General features: G+C 35.9%; 1 protein-coding gene across 1 annotated transcript; it reads right to left on the bottom strand.

Annotated features, from left to right (window-relative positions):
- Nucleotides 1-26: 26 nt before the first annotated feature.
- Nucleotides 27-21,297, bottom strand: LOC106171157 (tyrosine-protein kinase Src42A). The gene is made up of 8 exons (XM_013551322.3): nucleotides 20,712-21,297; nucleotides 12,540-12,661; nucleotides 10,373-10,536; nucleotides 8,461-8,629; nucleotides 8,066-8,224; nucleotides 5,678-5,856; nucleotides 3,858-4,014; nucleotides 27-3,236 (listed from the first exon to the last, which is right to left on the bottom strand). The coding sequence occupies exons 1-8, from the start codon at nucleotides 21,122-21,124 to the stop codon at nucleotides 3,025-3,027; spliced, it is 1,575 nt and encodes a 524-aa protein (XP_013406776.1). The 5' UTR covers nucleotides 21,125-21,297; the 3' UTR covers nucleotides 27-3,024.
- Between the last annotated feature and the right edge of the window lie 202 nt (nucleotides 21,298-21,499).

The raw sequence follows: 21,499 nt of genomic DNA, 5'->3' as shown, positions 1-21,499 counted from the left end.
CGTTTGAGAGTAAAATGAGAAAACAATTATACTTCAAATATTTATTTACAAATGACACAGACCTGGAGCACAGATGTCCACTGATCTACAAATAAGCTCCACAGACACTGTACATGAACAGCAAACTGAGACATTACAATAGGTGACAATGATTTAAGGCAAAATATTAAAGATTAATATTGTACTTTATCAAGTCTCTTTTCATGAAAAAAATTTTCTTTAAGCTAGCATGGAGCTAATTGAGCTGATGCTTAAGCCAATCATCAGTGTAGCAGCAAAATAATTGTTTGTGTGGGTATAAAATACCAAGACATGAAATGACATTTTATGACCTCAGAAATGCAATTTTAATTAAAAGAGACATTAATAAGATACTGTGAACAACACTTCCATTCCGAATACCACTAAATGAATGATATCTATGATATAAATTTATCTACATCTAGGTATGCTTTGATATCAAATATTGTGTTCTTTGGGAGAGTTTTGGAAAAGAACTACTCTTGGGATACAAAATGCGATAAGCATGCCATACAAAATGTTTGAAAACATCCAGTGCTGTGGAAAATGACAAGAAATAAGAAATATGTTCCAAAGTGGGACTCTGGTACCAACAAAAGTTGCACTCCACTGAGAAAATCAGAGATAAAGTGGCTTGCACAATTACTGTGGAGGAAATTGTAACATGACACAATTATGGTACAAAAGCTACCTGGTGGATACAGCATTGAACCCAATACATCAAATGTTATCAGATATAACAACATTCTCACATACTTCATTGTGTACCATTTTAGATGTAAAAACTGAGAAGGTAAAGTTTTGCAAATATCATGTCAAAAATCAATGGACCAAATACCAAGAATGTCAACACATGGTCATGGTGACACTATAATAATCTGATGCTAGATTGTTTTTACTAATGCACAACAATTTAAATCTTTCTATCTTCACCACAAAGATGACACTAAATATTTCAATCAAAAATTTACAATAATTTTACTTGGCCAAATTAACAACCCATGCAAAATAGCATAATTAATGAACAGATACCATCCCCATTCCTTGTGCAATAGTCATTTAAGATAATGAGGCTAAAAGTTAAATGATAAAAAGACCATTCATGGGGAGAAAACAAATATGGAATGTCAGTTTGACGAAAAATGGAAAGCCGGGAAATAGACAGGAATGGAAGAACTCTCAGGCATATCTGAAGTAGAAACCCATGTGAACAAAGCCAATTTATGACTTCTCTTAAATACAGGTTTTCTTATAAAACATACTGCTATAACCGACTCGAGCTGCATAGCTGCATAACGTAGGACTCTGAAGCATTCAGTGTAAAAATTATTGAATTACCAATTAAGCTGTAGGTAATTTTTCATTCTCTTCCAAAGTCCCATGGCATCGCAGCTCTTCAACAGAACACCAGATTCATTCTAATTAAAACTCATCATTTGACAGGCAATATAAAACATGAGCAATGCATTAATCTAGACAGAATTACAACTCATCCCAGACTTGCACAAGATCAAAATGAAAGCGCTCAATTGTTGACCCAAGCTATCAATTATTTTAGCACTAGAAACACCATTTATGTTAGACTGAAATTGCTTATCTATACTGCGGCACTTCAGCAAATCAGAGCTAGTCATCAAACGGTATATCTACACAGACTGTTTTAAACAAACCAATACACATTTTACTTTACATTGGTAGAAGAAAACTTATCATAATTATATTATCATCATATATTATGATTATTGTAGCTGTTGGGGCTTGGTGTGTCATACCTCTCTGTACAAACTAATATCACTTGGTAATATCGAGTTTTGCCTGCAGTACCATAAAACCTTCAACTTTTGCATATCTTGGAAGCCCGTCTCAAACCATTTATTCATACTTCATTTTTGACAAGAGCTTCATGGTGAAGGGGGCAAACTAAAGGGACTGTTTACCACACTGGATTATATTTTGATTGCCTTTTCATTAGTTTTTGATGCCCAGAGATACCTCTCCAATCAGTCAGAACACTACCTAAATGCCGTTTCTAAATGCTATTATCTAAATGTTTTTTTTACTAATTCAATGTTTTGCTTTTGTTAAATTCAAGCAAAAGCCTATCCCATCTCTTGCATGATATTCTAACGATGACATCACATTCCAATGTTTTTTTCATAACTAAAAATGTTTTAAATGTTGTAAACAGATTTAAGGCAGATAGAGGTAATCAACACAAAACTCCTTTAATTAAGATAAGGAAGATCCCCCTTTGCCTTTAAATATCTAGTGCTGCAGATAAAACTTTTAACGTGAACAATAAAACAATGATATCTAGCATACATGATCTTGGCAACAAGGTATCATCTCCCACAGTGGTTGTACATAAGGCCATCAAGGGTTTTGTCAATATTAGTGCCAGGAAATGAAATGACTGTATATGCACTGGATGGCAGTATCCTGTGAAAATACTTACAACAGCTTTACATTAACTTCTTTTTAATCCAGTGCACATAAACTTTTATAAATCAGACGTATTCTGGTTGTTTTACGCAGACATGAATAATGCATTTGAAGGCAGTTTCTAATACTGATGAAGACTAAATGACTTTCATCTATATCCAACTTCTTTAATCAATTCTTGATTGGAAATGCCATTTTTTCCTCCATGTCATCGCAGATGAGACATGAAAAACCATGAATGGAATATTCAAACCAATTCACACCCATTTCAAACAGCACCTAAGATGTTGTGACATTTAGTCCTGTTGGCAGACATCTTGATCATATGAATCTGTCACAGCCTCTCAGCAAGACAACATCAGGTTTTTTGCGTGATAAGAAGCTTACAGGCCCATTCCTTTTTCTTGAGATTTACAGGCATTAATTAAAGTGAAACAGTGTCCCAGATGCTTCTAGGAAACCCGTTAAAAAAAGTGTCATTTCAATACACACATCAAAAGTATTTCAAATGATGCAAGACACAGGTGTGTGCTCTCTCTCTTGTATGACTATGGAGCACTATTACCGCACTACGCTGGCCTCATTGTATTCACTGCCTTGCAGTGTAAAGAATTCCTCAAGTTTCCATTGCAATGTTTCAAATGTGGGTCTTTCCATCTCATCCTTCTTCCAGCAATCTAGCATCACCTCATAGAGAGCTGGTGGACAACCAGGGGGCGCTGGCATACGGTAGCCGTGTTCTACTTGGTGGAGGACCTCGGCATTGGTCATACCTGGAAAGGTACAATCAGGTCGTCAGTGTTTTCTGTCTTCAAAATGCATATCACATGAAGTATTTCTCATATTGATGAAATCGATAAATATTAGAGTTTTAAGAAAAATTGTGAATTATTTGACAAAAGCAGGAATAAGAAGAAAGTCATTATTAAAAATGGACAAGGGAGATGTATAATGTGATGCCCAATTACAGAAATGAATGATTATGAAATTATTGTAAAAAGGCCAGAGGCCATATATACAGTGTAATAAACTCAACAAATCGCATGAAACAACTGCATTTTAGACCCCAATAGCCATAGATTCCATGGGTCTAGGTAAATTGATCAGACACCACAGGCATGCTTGCTGAATGCAATCAGATTAACACACCTCCTCCTGACACTGAGGAGAATACAGAAAAGCTGGTGATTAAACAAGAAAACTGGAAACAAGAGGCATGTTCTTCAGTTCAGGTGATTGCACTCAGCTAGAGTCCCTGCAGAGTTGGAGCAATCTATGTTGACTCATGGTGTCTATATAAGAATGGGGTCTTAGACAGTTCATTTTGAACAGAAGAGAAATTTGCTCATTTAATCATTATTTTCCCCCTTGTGTTGAGCACCACCTGTGCCTACCTGGATAAGGTATCCTTCCATAAGTGATGATCTCTGTGAGTAAGATACCAAATGACCACACGTCTGATTTGATTGTGAACCTGTTGTAGTTGGCAGCTTCTGGGGCTGTCCACTTGATGGGAAATCGGGCACCAACACGAGCTTCATACTCATCCTCCTAGAACAGAAGATTTGTAATGTGTAGAAAGTTAACTTGAAAGAATAATAATTTTTTCTTTTATATTTAAATAATGATTTTTCCTTTTATATTTAAAATTTTGCTCTCACTTGACTTCATGATATCCTGTAGTTTATGACAACTTGTAAAACAGTCAGCTTTCATTACAGTGCCTTGAAAGATCCTGACCATTTTATGTTTGTTATTTTGGGTAAACAATGATGGAAAAAAACATTCTTTTTCAAAATTCAAACATGCGACATAAATTTCATATAAATATAAATTTACTAAGAATCACACTTGCTTGTTATTCAGCAAGAACACAAGCTTGTTATTCAGCAAGAAATGCTTTTAAGAATCATGATAAAAATCATATCAAGGGGATGGTTTTGCAAAATGAAATCACACACCAATCAATAGTTTGGCCAAAGGCATTCATGTCAGCATGATAGACAAGTCTGGGAAGTCCCTGGAAAATACCTATTTGCTATTTGCTTCCAAACATAAAATGGGAAAGTGACTGCATAAATACAAGTAAATGGCTTCCATGTAAAAACAAATCATCTGGCCATTGATGACTTATATCTAGTCCTATGGTCCATTAAACTGATGTTGTCCAAGCATATTTTCTATGGAATCTTGACTAAGAGAGTTAATGCTGCCTTAAATTGACATGTAGATGTCAAATTGGAGAAAACTAAGAGTAATATGAAGAGTAAGAAAGTGAAAGACTATAAAGAGTAGTTCAGATTTTCCATGCACTGTAGAATTCACAATAAACAATACTTAGTAAGGTGAAAAAATTCTCCCTCTCACGTCCCTTTACCTATTTTGAGACAAAACCCAATGTAACTAATTATTTTAAAAATTCTTTTTGAATTGTTGATTAAAAGATATATAACATGGATGAATCAAAATGGGCCTTAAATTGAAATGACTGTAAACTTTTATATTAATCCAGAATATCTAATCTTTCATAGGAGTGGGTGTGAACAATCAATAATCAGAAACTTGCATGAGTTGTCTGAATATCACTCTCCTTCAAAGCATGCAGCCCAGCCCTCTAAACTGACATTTCAGTTAACAACAGGGAATAATGGAATGGAATTAAAACCCACACCCACCAAAGCATTACGCTGTTTAGGTGCAATCACCATGCTCTAAGAACATGGTTTAATCAAGTGATTTAGTCCACAAATCACCTCTCATCTATTACCCATCACAGCTGTGCTCCTTAACTTCACATGCAAGGAGCCATGAAGCCTCATCACATCGGCTTAATACTAGTTACAAGGGGCAGTATTGCTTAGCCGCCAGGAGATGGATCAATACATAGGAGTGTGACAAGAATTCCACCACTCCAGGCGTCACGAGCAGTGGATAGAGATTCTCCTTTTATTTTCACAAATCACCAGTCATAAACTAACAGGTTCATTTGGTGAATCAATACAACATACTGACAGCCTGATGACAAAAATCTTCATCTTAAATTCAAGATTTGTTCCATTTGGAAATTATTTTCTCATTAAAAAAAAAAAAAAAATCCATAAAAGTACTTTATCTCAACCAGAAAATGTTCTGTATTCCAAACCAGCAAAATGAACATAGAATACTTATGACGCCAAAATGTTACTTTAACCAAATGTACTTAATCCCAACTTACCTTTATCACCCTGGCCAAACCAAAGTCTGCTATTTTGACATTGTTGTTGTCTCCCACCAGGATATTCCTGGCAGCCAGATCTCTGTGGATGTAGTTCTGGGACTCCAGGTAAGCCATCCCAGCCGCTATCTGGGCTGACGTGTCGATCAACTGAGGGAGCTTCAGACTGCGACCTTTACCTGGACAACAAGGGGATAAATGTCAATTCACTTTTTAAAGGTGTTTCTGTAATGCTTCTTAGTAACATCTGGCCATTGTATAATAAATTGTCCTTGGTTAAATAGTTTTTAAAATGTGTTGCATTTAATTCAATTGTAATATCCATGGCAATCCTGAATACCAGTATTGTATACAACACCAAAAGGTAACAGTTGGTAAACACTGACAATGATTAGCTATCTATCTAGACTTCCAACATAACCACAGTTTGTCGTTCATGTTAACATTCTGTTCTGTCAGCCGGGACTTAGAAGATGGTAGAAAATATCCTAAGAGAAGGCCGAGAACTGCTGGCAGACCACACAAACCACAATCCCTTTAACAGCCTTGCTTATCTCATAAATACCTCAGCAAAGCAATATGCCTCAAAAGCTCTGCAATTATTTTCATGATCTGCATGTTGTTTTCTTCACTTGCAAAATTACAAGTAAACTACCATGCCTCATAAGAGACAATAGAGAGCTGTACATTTAGGTCATCATATTTTGCTATCTAGTGACGTGTACATATACAGTTAGAGAGATCATTATCCGCAGCTAGATTGCTACCCATCAATGAAAAACAGTTTGACAAATCAGCATAATTTCATTTTTGCAATAAATTTGTCTCCGTTTTTTGTGTCTATGTTTTTTGTTACTATTGAAATATAGGTTATACCTGTAAAAAAAGGCATTTTCCACTGACCACAAGGCAGTCAGAACTGGCCTTCCGTTCGCGTGACTGATTGTATGATAAGACTGTTAGGTCATCATTTTTTGAGCAGTTGTTACGAGTACCCATGCCTTTATAAGTGGTCTGTAGACTAGCCATCTGCACTTGATGCATAACAAGCAGGATATCCGCAAGGTAAGTGCCATTTAGTAAGATACTACTAGTAGCACGATTTTCTCCTTTAGTTGACAGGACATGTCTCCTTGACTTTTAATGCAAATTTTATGAAGCCTCGTTTCGTAAGTCACATGGCGTCCTGTTTTGTGTATTTAAATTAATTAATAATAAATAAAAGTAAGGACAGCACATGAAATTGTCTCTAATATTGATTAAAAATATAACAGTAAGAAAAACTGATGCTGCAGTAATTGGTAACACGCTTAATTTTTTTAGCTGAAAATTGTGACAACATGCCGGCACTTAAAAAGCGCCGTACTGATACATCAGCAGATTACGTCAGTTACCAGAAAGACAAAGAGAAAGAACGCTTTGAATTAGAAAAGAAAGAGCGAGAAGCTCAAATTGAGAAAGACAAATAAATGATGGAGATGGTTATGTCTTTGGTTAAAAAGAAAAACTGAATTGACATACTATGCTCTTGCTGCCTACAAGATACACATGGGCTGAATCTTTGTTAAAACATTAGTTTTTTATTCAAGATTTCATTTAAATAAGTGTTTGCTTGCGGTATGAATTTTACATTTTACTTTTTAATTTTCCATACGCACAATATACACGTGTACAGTTCATGCTAAATAGTCCTCCAAGGTGGAAGGATCTAGTTAAAAGTACCGACTCGTCTGATTGCCATACACACAGGTATGGCAGTTGACCAGAAGACCACCTACCAAGTAGTGCTTGGCTACAGGAGACAACAGAACTTTTTAATTCTTTTGAAAGTCTAGGAAGGCAAAGCTTCGCAATAAGTTTCCAAACTCCTACTCGACACATTCCCACACAGAGGACATTCTCCTGTTGAATTCTTCTTCTTTGGCACTCAAATTTGCTCCTCTGAAGGGACTCAACAGATACCTTCTAACGAGGTAAGCCGGATCTACATAAATTGCGTATGGAAGACCATTCCAAAATTACCTAACCTGTCCAATGGTGTATGACCTAATTTAATGTCTCTGCTTTTAGCACGTAAAACATGTATCAGCCTACTGTACAATTCGACTATCTGTAAAGGCTAACCAGATCTTTCTGCGAAATCACTTTACGGTTACGGATAGCTAAATGTAGTCGGTCGACTAAACGTGCAGGTGCGAAAGCTCTCTAATATAAATATGTAATATATAGTTTTCTCTCCTAAATACTCCAGTGAATTACCTTTTCTCAAAGCTTCTGAGACTGTGTTGATACTCAAATACCATCTGTACATCTTGTACATACTCCAGTATACTAGCATGCCTCATTAGCTTTGTGACCAAGTAGCGATCCAATACAACATTTCCTCACCTTGTAAATACTCCAGTAAACTACCATGCCTCATTAGTTCTGTGACTATGTAAATAGGCTCATCCTGCGTACAGACTGCATAGAGTTGGATGAGTTTGGGATGCCGTAGCTTCTTCATGATTTGAGCTTCTGCCAGGAAGTCTTTAGCATCCATTGTACCTGGAATAACAAATATATGAGAGCATAACAACAAGAAGAATACCAGGAAATCATTAAGTTCTCTCTGGAATTCTACATTTTGCCATAAGGCGAACTCTAAATTGGCCGTAAGGTACTCAGGTTATCTACACATTTGTCATTACACGGAGTAAAAGTTCTGCTGTATAACAATTATAAGCATCTTACATATATGCCCATGAACCATCATGTCAGATAAACAAGTTCTCTCATCTCACCTGGTTTTAGAGTCTTGATGGCCACTGGGGTGGTATTGTTCCACAAACCCTCCCACACTTCACCAAACTGCCCATGGCCAATTTTACGAATCATTTTCAATGATGTTTTGGGAATCTCCCAGGCATCTTTTGTGTTATAAGACAGGCCTGCTGTTTGTGGTTTCTCAATCTAAAAAGTAAAAAAAAGAAAAATTCAACATACATCTTTGAAACATATATACATATATTTGTGCATTACTTCCTGGTCCATCTAAACAGTTCTGTTACCATGTTGATAATCTCCTAATTCACTACGCTGGGGTGGTAAATTACTGTATATCAATACAGGGTTGTGACAAAGAAAAGTTGCTAGTTTAACCTTTATCATCATTCTTTTTTCTTTCAAATGTGAAGGTTAAGATAGATTCTCACAAGAATCATCTTTTTTAATCTGAAAGATAAACTATCATTTTGCACAATAAAAATGACAGCTACAATACCAGTGTAGGATTGAGTGTGGTTTTCTTGACATGACCTTTTGGGTCAACCAAGTAAAAGACACTGAACTTCCTTGCTAAACTGATCTTAACATCTTAAATGTCAAAAGTTGACAGTTCAAAAATGTTGAACATCTCTTCATCTCTTTCAAATGGCATTATTGTATGACCTACACACGACATACCAATAGAGCCTCTACTATTCAACTCCCAGTACTATTAACCTTTGTTCTTACAGATATTATCTTATGGACTTCAACATTGGTCAACTGTCCATGGTTTTTGGACTTCATCTTTCTATAGATACAGCTAGCAAAAGCATTCAAAAGACAGAGTATAGAATTTCAAGACTAACATACATAGATACCAGTCACATATTTGTGAAAAAGTTCCCGGACTTCCCCCTTTTTAAAGATGCTGCACTAAAGAATGGTGTTTTGATGAGTGCGAGTGCACTGGCCAGCATGGGTACAAGAAAATTATTGTTATTCTTCAAAGCACTGGGTATCATGTCTGTGCACGTGAACAAAAGATCCTGTCATTTATCTGATAGCCCTCCCATATATTTTGAACCGCTAGGTGAGTTTTATGAATTTGTGTCATATTCTGTAAGATAAATCAGTAAAGCTGATGATGTTATTTTCTATTTATATTATCAAGAATGCATTCTTGGTCTTAGGTCAATACTTCAATCACATAACATCAGCCAACATACTTTGGCCCTTTGGAGTGTGACATATTTCTAAAATGACAATTCCTGCAATACAACAGTGGGAGGAAATTCTGCACATACTCTACATTTTTCACAGCAACAAAATTGGCACATTTTGCTGCAGTGTTTACATCCTGAGAGACACTCTTTAGGGGCAAAAAATGAAAGTGACTCATGGGTTGTAGACACTCTTTACTCTAGATTGAAGAGGGTGATGGAAAACCTATATTACACAACTTTAAGGTTACCAATATACGAATGCCCCAGTCAACCAAACTAAAATTTGTCTAGCATTTTACTGTGGGTTTCAATGTTTTCCTGCTACAAGTTTGTTAATCAACCTCACGGTTATTTGTACATATCCCACAGGAATTTTTTATATGCTACATTAATAGTAATGTTACAGTTAAATTTGAAAAATATTCACATCTTTGCCATCATGTGGCACAAAGCAAAACATTTCACCATGAAAAAAAAATGTATGCACCCTGGGAAGATGCTAGTGACAATAAACATACCCTACTTTAAATATCTAAATATAAATAAACTCTTTCATACAAATGACTAAATAACCAATAACTAAATTCTCATTAGGAATTATATTGTTTTGACCACCACAATTTTAGTGTGCACTTTCTCTTTAAGTCTGAAAAATTATTTTACATATATTTAAGGAGTTAATTATAAATCCAGATCGGAATCATATAAATAGCTTTCAACCCACCTGTGAACAAGGTTTCCGTAAATTAACACACAGTCCATCTGCATCAACAGAATAATGTTCTACCAGCTCTGATAAAGTTCTAAAAGTCACTCTCCTAGCAATAAAAAAGCCTCCTTCGTCTAACTGTCGTATCCTGTAATGTTTTACTGTATCACCATCACGCACTGAAAAAACAAAAGAATTTGTACAATATTATTTAAACTGACAGGTGGTAAATAACAAAATTAAATTCAATCAAAAAGAATTACAATTCACAAAGGGTTTGCTTGAGAGTTGAAGTTGACAATAGTGAGTATATGACACCCGCAGATAGTGCCAGTTGCTGCTGGTCATGATCAAATCAATGAGATGTATTTTAAAGCAACTCTGATCTTATTCTTTGTGTCAGAGTTGTGTGCTTTCTCTTAAATAAACACTATTCTTTACAGTGCTGAGTCATAATACCTATTGCAAACAAAATTATTCTACAGGGAATGTATACTGTAGACAAAGAACTTGAAATAAACCAGGCTGAATTTCTCTTACAATCTATAAAGCTATGTTACATATAAGTTCAAGGAAAATTTACAGCTTTTCAGCATGACAATGATTCCTCACAAATACTTTTCCCATTAAAAGTGAATCTGATGTTCTAGCAGTATGGGAGATATTCATCTGATACATGATTACTAAATAGCAAATCAATGAAGATGATTCTTAGATAGAGTATGTGAATGGCAGTTATCCACCTTCATTGATCTGAAATTCAAAAACTTTCCCACACAGAGAAAAACAGTAAATGACACAAAAAAGTGCCAGATGATGTCCTGGTAGAAATATGTAAGTAATACATTTCCTTTCATTTAAGAAACTAGCATCAGTGGACAAAACATATCTGTGAGCAATCAGTCAATTAGTAAAATCAACATTTTCTGGGAATTAATTTTTTTCATCTCACCCACTTAGTCAAAGCAACTGTTCATTATAATCATTGTCTCTCCATCTTCATTAACCACAGTTACAGATGACAGTTTTTTTTTTTTTTAATTTCAAGCCAATCTCATATTCCGCATCAGTTCCAAAAACCTTTGTTGGCATTTTTCAACAAACAAGCTATATTGCAAAACACTTTTGGAAACATCATAAGGCTAATCCAAATCAAGAGTGAAGATAGTATTTTCATTGTTATCTAATATTAGTCTTCAATATGAAACTTCATTGAGCTAAAAATATATTTAAACCTCAAAATTGTTAACAGTAAGCTACATCTCTTCACGGAGAAAAATGAACTCCTTCAATACCAAGAGTTTAGAACTTAGGGAACATCTAACTAAGTTCTATAAACATTTTCACCACTTAAATATCCCCTTCAGACATTTTATGGCCAGTTAATCATTCCAACTCTTCTGAGACCAAGAAACACTTTTAATTGAATCCCATAGAGTTAAGTAACTATTGTTCTCTGGAACCAATTATGCTTCTAATACCTAATTCACAATTTGATATGCCTAGGTGTAACAAGTCAAATAGATTAAAAATAGATTAAATGACTTTAATTAGTTCATAAAGCAAAATATAAAATATTGAATCTAAACAGAAACAAATAATATGGGGGCAAACCGAGCATGAAAATCCAATTCTATTACAAGACTTTAATAACATAACCTTATTTTTATATCATATGCTAAATACCTTTTAAGATAATTATTATATCAGTAAAATTAAAAAGAAAAGATAATGTCTTCCCTTAATCTACCAAATAATAATAATATAGCCTGGGATGATTTTATATTATTTAGTTTGGTTGTTTTAATACTAAACGTACAATTTGATTAAAATATCAAACTTATCGCATGCCACAGTGTGTGTGTGTGCGCGCGTGCATGTGCATGTAAGCCATCTGCAGCATCTGCAATCACTCCCTGGTACAAATTGTTTTTACAGAGCAGAATTATTAAGATGGACAGTTACATAAAAGTACAGGTCTGCAGCTGACAACATTCACTCTAGTTATTGCAGCTGTTTCAATGTTGGATGCATTTCATCTTTGTAGTGGTTAGTCCTTTAAACAAGAATATTTGACTGCAAATCGAGTTAAATTTTTTAAAAAATGCATTATTTTCAATAATTTTTTTAAAAAAACCTTGCTTACATTCTGATCAGGATTTACACAAAGTTAGATATTCACCTGATAAAGAAAAATCATTCCGCCGACTCTCACTGTCTCGTATAAGGTATGCTCCATGTTCATTTTCTGGTAATAATAACTTCTTTTCAGCTTCTGTCCTACGAATTTTGCCGAAATACCACCTGAAAATGAGAAAGAACAACAGAGTAAATCCAACAGCCGCCTAAATGAAACAGAAGCTAACACTGTTGATCAAGTTGTGAAAATGTTAGAATAACAGAGGAGGCGTTTAAGAAATGTAAACCAGCTAGCAAAATATTCCAGGATCTGCAGTTTCTTTAGGGCATTTCCTGAAAATAGAATCTTCTCATCAAGCTAGCCACTAGGAAACATATACCTCTACCTGTGATAATATATCAACTGTATCATTTCTGCCAAGAATGGGACCCAAGCAACATCCCCCATTTGCTTACATATTTATCTATCTTATACATCAGTTTTAGCATTCTTTTAATCTGTAAAGATGGCATCCTGCATCAGAAACAGCAATCGTTTCTGAAATTGATATGACAATACCACACAATCTCAGGAACAAGGGAAACATGGAACAACACACTAACCAATGGCCCACTTATTTTGTTCAAAATATTTTGTGGGAAACAACATGATGGCCCTTAACAACTCACAACAGGAAAGTTCTACATTAATTTTTCTTCCCAACAACCTTATATATTTCTCTCGATTCCCATTAAGAGAAAGGGCACACTGTTAAATTCGTTCAGTAAAATAGGCCTTTTACTGCCAGGTTGTGTAAAGATAGTAAAATAATATTTTAAACTGTTAAACAATCTAAAGTGTCTATTACCTATGAGGCACAACATTTAGACACTTGATCTTACAGCCTTGATCATATAACTGACTTGTCAATGTTGTTATTGCAATTAGGCTAATAGCAAACACTCCCTGTCAACTGTTATCTCAATCAAATGGAGTGTACAGGTAAATGCTCATTTTACATCCAATATGATTTATGATGCAATCTGATCTCACCAATCACTATATACAATGACTACATGATGTGAATGTAGTGTACTGCACTGCTATATGTACCACCTGAGAGAGACATTTTGTTCAGATTTCTCATTTATTTACAAGTATTAATACTTTACCAAGAAATAAATTTTTCCTACTCAAATGCACCCTATAGCTTGCATTTTTATATCGTTGGCTGCTTATGCCAAATTGCATTAAATTTATTACCAGGAAGTGCAGGAATATTTTTTGTGATTATTACAGAAATGAGCTACTTATTGAATATTCAATCCACGCATAAAAGGTACATTTCCTGCACATTACTTACAGTCTATGACCCTGCCCTTGAGCTGAGCTCTGTCAATATCTGTCTCATACTCAAAGCTCACACACAAATCAATGCTACTTCAAAAGATATAAATTTCACTGGCACATCAATGGAAAACATTTTATCAAAGGGGCAATCATATTCAATGCCATCTTTGCACTGAAATGTGCAGCATGAAATCAAAGTAATATAGGAGCATATTCAATTATTGAACTTCTGATTATAATACACACATCTTCAGTTAGACTTATTTCATGTTGTGCATGCTATTTGCAGTGGCCCTAGTTTTAAAACCCACATTTGAAAAAAAATTGGGGGTTCACTAAGTACTTCACCACCACAAATATTTTCTTTCCCCATCATTTAAATTTATACAGAATCATTCAGAAATTAAGCATAATGTATGCGTCTTGAGAGACATTATCTAATGCTAAATGGTGGATAATCTCAGACATACATTTTCAACTTGGGTGGAGATGAGAGAGTGCAGAGTTTTATTTAACATCATCTAGCAGAAGGCAGTGCTACCAAGATATAATCTGAATATGCCAACTGTACTATTTACACAACCATGTCAATATCAGTTGATGACTGCATGAGATAAGGAAACTTAGAGGGCATATATATCCTACCTCCCAATACAAAAAAGATGTTGTTTCAGAGATTTGTCTGTTAGAAAATATAACACTATTAAGTGTTACCATTTGTGCACTACATTATAATAATTTGGAATTAATTTGAAGGCCAAAATAATGAAGGTATTTTGTTCTATTTAATCTTTAGATAATGCAGGTTTGTTTTTACCAACTTGTCTTTTGTTGGACCATATTCTATAATATCTCTAGACAAAGCCTTAGTAAGTCTGTTTAGGTCAGAATGGCACTAAGCAATAAATATTAGAACACATGCTGACTGTGTGTGTGTGTGTGACCTGTCTGAAACGCTTGTTCTCTCTAACAGATGCATCATGACTGTTCTGTCTTCTCTACCTGGACAGCAAGTCAACTCCAACCACTCAGTGCATACCAATCCTGTTTTACAGGCACTTTAATAGTAACCCATTGTCTGGGCTGAAGCTAATGTGTTGTTTTAAGGGCATGGCCATTGAAGCACTTTGTGGTTAAATGAAATGAGTTGATGGTAAGATACAAGTGTCAGTTCACACTTTGCACCTGTATACAGTACTATCCAGCATTACATTTGAGATAAGTAAAGGACAAGCAAAAGCATATGGACATTGGTCATCCTGCAGACAAAATATCATATATAGCTTTGGCTCACAGCCTTATTACAATACAAGAAGCTTAGGGCTCTTGTGCAAGACTGTGTTCTCATAACCTTATCAAACTAGCAGGATCGATCTATCTCAGCTTGAATTCTCGTTTAGATGCAGCCAATGTAATCAGCTTAATTGTTTGGCATGCCCCCTTGCAACAACATCATGGACCACAAAACTTTCCCAACTTTACCCAAGTACTTGAAGTTACGAGGGGGCATGCCAGACATTTAAGCCACTTAAACAATTTAGTGACAATCCCCGAAGAGTTAGATCAATCTAGCTAGTATGATAGGGTTATGGGAACGGCCCCTAAGTCTATTAGAGTGAACACTGCCTATAATCTTTTCTTAAAAATGGCACATGCAGAAGGTGTGATTCATACAGTGTTGAACCAACAAAGCTGCGGGCATACTAATACAAGTATACCAAATAAACAACAAAACACATTCACAAAAGATACATGACTAATCCATCCCACTCAAACGACTTAAATAACACATGAAATAACACGAAAGTAAGGAGACAATAAATCCAATACTAGCAGGTGCCCTGACAGTTCTGATGTAACCTTGGACAGTGTAGTCATGGTCATTTATCATGCATGATGAATATCTTATCCTGACCCCAACTAATATCCTACACAAGGGCCTTTCCAACTTAAACTCATCTGAAATGACTATCCTGTAATCTAGGGCAGTTGTAAAAGGTTTGCATTCTAGATAATAAATGTCTGATGAATCACTGATATAACACTAGGTATGCTTAATGCAGGTAGACAGTTTTATCCATATCTTGAGTGTGGAATACTTTTTTTGTAGATAAGTTCTAATTTTTCAATTAATTTGCATGGAATCTCCAACCTATGCTGCTTAAAAACCTCTAGGACTGTAAGAACTCCCTTAATTATTGACCAGTAGGTTCTGTCTGAGGTAATCTTACTGCAGCAGGTGCCTTCATCCTAGCATGCTGAGCTTCATTTGGGCTTGTCTTCACATGTGCATGCAACTCATCCATATGTTGGCAAGTGGGGAGAAAATGTATTAGAGCAAGTTTACATCATTTTAAGCAACCTAAGTGCACTCAAAATGCAATAAAACCCAAGAGCACTGTTGATATCTGTAACCAGCTAGATTCAACAGGCCGATTCAACACCCTGTGATATTTCTGCAGACCTGAGTGAGAAACAGGACATGGTTTTCAAATGTGTGCAGAAATGACTCTAATCACTTTTTCAGTATGAGCAGCCTTCCATCAAAATATAAGAACATAAAGATGGTGTGGAGAGTTTGTAAAGAATATTGAAAGTGACTAATTCTTTAAAACCAGTATTTAAAAAAAAAAGATATTCTGTGCCAGATCTGTTGAAATGAACAACATTGTTGATAGAAATGTATACGGATTATTACCAAACAGGTTACACATTCGTGCATGCAAACACACAGACACACACCCACACTAAATCAACAAAGCTTTTAAATTATATCATGCATACATCTCACAAAATAACTGTGATAATTAAGAAACTAGACTATAAGACTATCACTGTTTACAAATGTTGACATTGGGAACAAAACAAAGAGAGTCAATTTATGAGTTGGTGAAGTTATTCTACTGAAAAACAAACAAAAGGTGGGCATGGATAAAACATAAAGATTTTGAAGGGAGACTCTGGTCGAGGGCATAAGATGAAAAAGATAAATGTGGTAACAGTGCTTTATGAATAAACAACCCTTAAGTATTCAGCTTAACAAAATGGGTCATAATGTTCTCATTGAACGCTTTTCAAGATGTCTTAATGTTTCTTCATTATATCTTATAAACCTGGATAGCAATCATCATTGCATGTGGACATTCGGATAAAGAAAGACCCAAATATGCCATGTATCAGTATTAGAGTATGGCTTCGTTCACATGAAAAGTCTATTTTCTAAAAATCTATTTTCTATTCGCAGTATATCTTGTGATCATGGTCTGTGCCCTGAATGTCCTGCGGCGTAATTACTGGCAGCGCGAGCCAGTTACTATAAGTTACTATAAGTAACTGGCTCGTGCTGCCAGTAATTGCGCCGCGGGATATTCAGGGCACAGACCGTGATCATAAGATACCGCGAATAGAAAATAGATTTTTAGAAAATAGACTTTCCATGTGAACAAAGCCTATATGTCTCTGGTATGTTCATGTTAGAACACATTCCCATAAACGCCACTGGTCTACATGGATCGACCCAACTCTGTGGAGACTCTTGCTAAGTCCAATCAGCTTAACCGAATGACATGCCTCTTCTTCTAACATAACTTGCATAATCACCAGTTTTTCTGTATTATGTCAGGATTATGCGTGTAATTCAGTTTAGTTGACTGTTCCAGCAGAGTAGGGTCAATCCATGTAGACTGATTATCTCTATGGGAATGATGCCTTGGTCTACCACAGGCCAAGGTATCATGCCAGCATCAATATAATAGTATACAACTCTATCTTCAACATTCATAACATGTGCCACATAAATAGCTTTGACATTTCTCGCAATCTGGGTCATATTCAGGCAAACTTTATTTGTGCTTTAAGTATTTGTCATTCCTACATACACTAAAAAAGCTTACTATTACTGTCAAACCATTTATGAATCAGCCCAAAATCATTTTATTAAACATTATCATGCTATTATAATCTATATCTCATAACACCACCAGATTTGGGAATAAGCGTTCTTCTACTTGGGCAGTGAGTCATCCCTTATAAATCAAAAGATTACAACAAAAAAACAGCCACTTCTGAATTATGAAAACACATTTAAGTAAAGTGTCTTCTTCTGTGAAATAGAGCAGTTCCTTTCTGTGCCAACTCCTTGTGAATGGTACGACTCAATGGATGTAAATCCAATTACTTCTCTTTTCTCATCCATTTTCTAAAAGAATATCACTTTGCTGTCTTTTCTTTGAATATTTAGCTCTCATCAGCAGGGAATGTTGACAACAAGGGAGAGCTGGGCTGTTCTAATTGTGTGAAGAACCACTGGTTAATATTACTGGACAGATGTGCTGGGCAGTCCTACCACGACAGGGTAACTACAGTGGCCAGTTCTCTACGAGACTTGAAACATTATTTTTTAAATCTAATAGCTCGATGACTTTCATTTTGCAAGTAGCTGTGCCAAGTAGGCCACAGTGACAACAAAAAAACTATCCCATACTATCCTATAAGAATATATTTGACTAGTGTAAGACCCCATTCCCAGAGATTAGATCGATCCAACTAGATCGACCTAACTCCCTGGGGGTTCACGCTAAATAGCTGTCCACCGAGCAGGCACAAAAGTTAATTACCCCCTTACAGCTTGTAGTAGGCGGGACGGACATTTAAGCCAGATTATCTGACAGTAATCTAGTGAGACTCCCCACGGGGATAGATCGATCTAAAATCTATGGGAATGCACCCTAACATTCCTTAAACTGCATTGTACCATGCTATTGTATGGTCCACGGTTTAGACTGAGTGCAAGTAGCCTGTATGTATACACACAGCTCTAGGGACCATGCAGGCACAGAGTAATCCATCAATATCCTGACACCAACTGAGCATCCTGACAGATAACAAGTGGGGTGGGCTGTATGTGTGTGTGGGGGGTGGGGGGGGGGAGGGGGGGCTGCTGCTGCTATAATTCATCTTGACTATTATACAGATGTGACTTCATTACAGGTGACAAGAGAACATATCATGGGGAACAGTGAGTTTCACAGTCATGAGGTGCCAGTACTGCATTCTTATTAGATGTAGGTCATTATAAATAAACGAAAGATACAGATACAAATTCACAGTTCTGATGACATTCTTATTATTCAACATTAACAAATGATAATTGCCCATTAATTTTAAAATTTCTTTAGGTTTTCAGTTTATAAAGTTCAAAAACATGTAAGCAACAAGCTGACAAATGCATCAGCTATAAATATGTAGAGCAACTAGTAATTAAAGGCCCAATGGATTCAGTTCTTTTCTTATGTCTACGAAGTGCAGTTAGTCAGACAGACACAAGCAGCCAATTTACTAGTATGTGCAATGCCACATTAGGGATGCCATAATGTAGTATGACTCAATAAGTACATTAGATGCAACTTCTAGGTGCTTTGCCAATGGTAATATGTCGACTGTTGTCTGGCGTCAACTCATTTTCAACAACATAAGTCTGAAATCCATTAACTTTTGGCTTAAGAAAATCAGGTAATGTTCCCAGTCTTCATTTTATCTTCTCTTTTAACACATTAAGGTGGTTCTAAACGTGGAACCATTGTGGGTCTTAAATGTTTCAAGTTGAATGTATCACAGGAGGATTAAGTCAATTAATGTCTGAGCACAGCTGAATCTCTTAGTAATCCTTGCACTGTTAAAGATGCATACAAAGTCAATTTTTTGTCACAAAAACCAACCAAGTGCCAGCATATAGTTTCAAGTAGTATAACTAAGAGAATTACCAAAAGGCATTGTATAATTTTACCCGAAAATGATGTTTGAACGGATTTTTCTGCTGGCATTCTAAGCTGTATGTCAATGGGGCAGGAAAGTAGGTCACGAATGTAGGTTAAATTTACAACCATAAATTTAAAGAAAGGAGCAGTCTAAAGGTCTTTTATGGCTGATCGAGTGATCTATTCAGTTTATCCCTTGGCATGTCGAATTTATTTTAGTCATATATGAATCTAGTAGAAGTGGTTTACATGTGTTACTGGGAATCCACGCTCCACCGATGCTCGGTTCGTATGTACCTTTAATTGAACATACTACAATGGTTACTGTATAAATGAACAACAGTTCAGTTGTGTTTTTATTCAATAATTTGAAACTTTTGTCCCTGACACTTGTGTTATACATTACTTTATTATTCACTGTTTACGAGGTAACAATAGACAGGGTTGCTAATAAGTCCAAAAATGAATACTTACACTTAGATACAATATTAATCAAACCATCTTAGTCCAGGTAATGGTGGTCTACCCATCTGCCCAGACATACTAGTAACTAAATTATTTTTAAGATTGGAAATAGAATAATACTTCCAAATCCATGTGCAGGGACGAGGAGAAAATTTCTTTTTTTTTCTCTAGGGAAATTGGAATTGGCACAAAAAACCCTAAATAGGCTACTATTTAGTTCACCCAATAATTGTGGCTTAGCACTCCTATTTATTTAATGTTTTCCTCCTGTATGAACCCAATTTGTACTCATAAAATAGAGACAGCATTTGAGTGAAACACTGGAAGTCCTCCACGTTCACTTACTGCTAGAAATCCAAAGACTTCTATTGCCAACATAGCACAAAAATTATGTGTAAGCAGTTTCAATTAGATGATTTGCAAAGACATATCATTCAGTCTCTTTCAAAATGCCATCATTTAATAATCTTAAGCGTTACTTTTGCATTTTCTGAAAAAATCACATGAGAATTGTCAAGGGTGGTGGTCTCAGTGGTATATGCCCTATAAATTTGATAGTATCAAATAATATTACAAATATGTTATCGTGTTTACAAAATTAAAAATATACTGTACAAGTGTGCTGATTTCATTTTACATAAATATTTAAATCAAGGATACTCACGGTTCAGACTCCAAACTCTTTAGCTTGGCCACATAATTGGACGGTATATAACCTTCTACTCTACTAATCTTAGACCTGGCATACCACCAGTCTCCTTGAGTGTCATTAAGTATTTCTAGATGCTCTCCTTTCTTAAAGCTCAAGTCTTCTTCAGTCCTAGCATCATAATCATACAAGGCAACATATAACTTAGCACCAGGGCTAAGTGGGACTTCGCTCATAGGCGAGCTCGGTGTCTGTGGGAATCCAGAGGCCTGCGGCTGACTAGTTTCTAGGGGTCCTGTGGTTGCAACACCACCGTTTTGTGCCGACTCGGATGAGCTGGGAATCTTGTTGCCATTTGAAGTCTTTCCCTGATCCTCCCCAATGTGATCAAAGCCGGATTTCTCTTGCTTGCCCAGGCAGTTCCCCATTTTGAGTAATGGGTCCTCCTGGTATAAACGAACACCTTATACTTTTCCGCCTCCCTCGCACAGTCGGTCAAATGCCTTCTGTAAAAGATAACAAAAGAAACGTCCCATACACCAGGAAGTGTTGTTCGAGTACACCGTCTCAGTACGACCACATCGCTCAGCAGGTTGTTGCGAAACATAGATCGCACGAAAACGAGATTTTCCTTGAATCATTTATGGAATATTGAACTTGTTTATTTATTATCATAACTTAATGGGAAATTGCATCTTTGGAGGGTATATGCAGATGGAGAGTTTCGCAATATATAATTAACGCGATCGTGTCTTCTGCGGAATGATATTTCTCTAGTGATACGGCCTGTCGGGCGGAGTCGA

Source organism: Lingula anatina, chromosome 1 (assembly GCF_051362555.1).
Source record: "Lingula anatina isolate TDL-2025a chromosome 1, LinAna3.0, whole genome shotgun sequence".
Classification (NCBI taxonomy): domain Eukaryota; kingdom Metazoa; phylum Brachiopoda; class Lingulata; order Lingulida; family Lingulidae; genus Lingula; species Lingula anatina.
Note: the sequence above shows the minus strand (reverse complement) of the source record. Positions and strands in the feature narration are given on the sequence as shown.

Bases quoted from the DNA above. Each gene is read 5' to 3' on its own strand.
- LOC106171157 (XM_013551322.3), bottom strand. From the start codon at position 21,124: ATGGGGAACTGCCTGGGCAAGCAAGAGAAATCCGGCTTTGATCACATT. The intron at 12,662-20,711 runs GTGAGTATCCTT...TCTCATTTTCAG, and splicing joins AAGAGTTTGGAGTCTGAACC to GTGGTATTTCGGCAAAATTC. The intron at 3,237-3,857 runs GTAGGCACAGGT...GTACCTTTCCAG, and splicing joins TGGAAGGATACCTTATCCAG to GTATGACCAATGCCGAGGTC.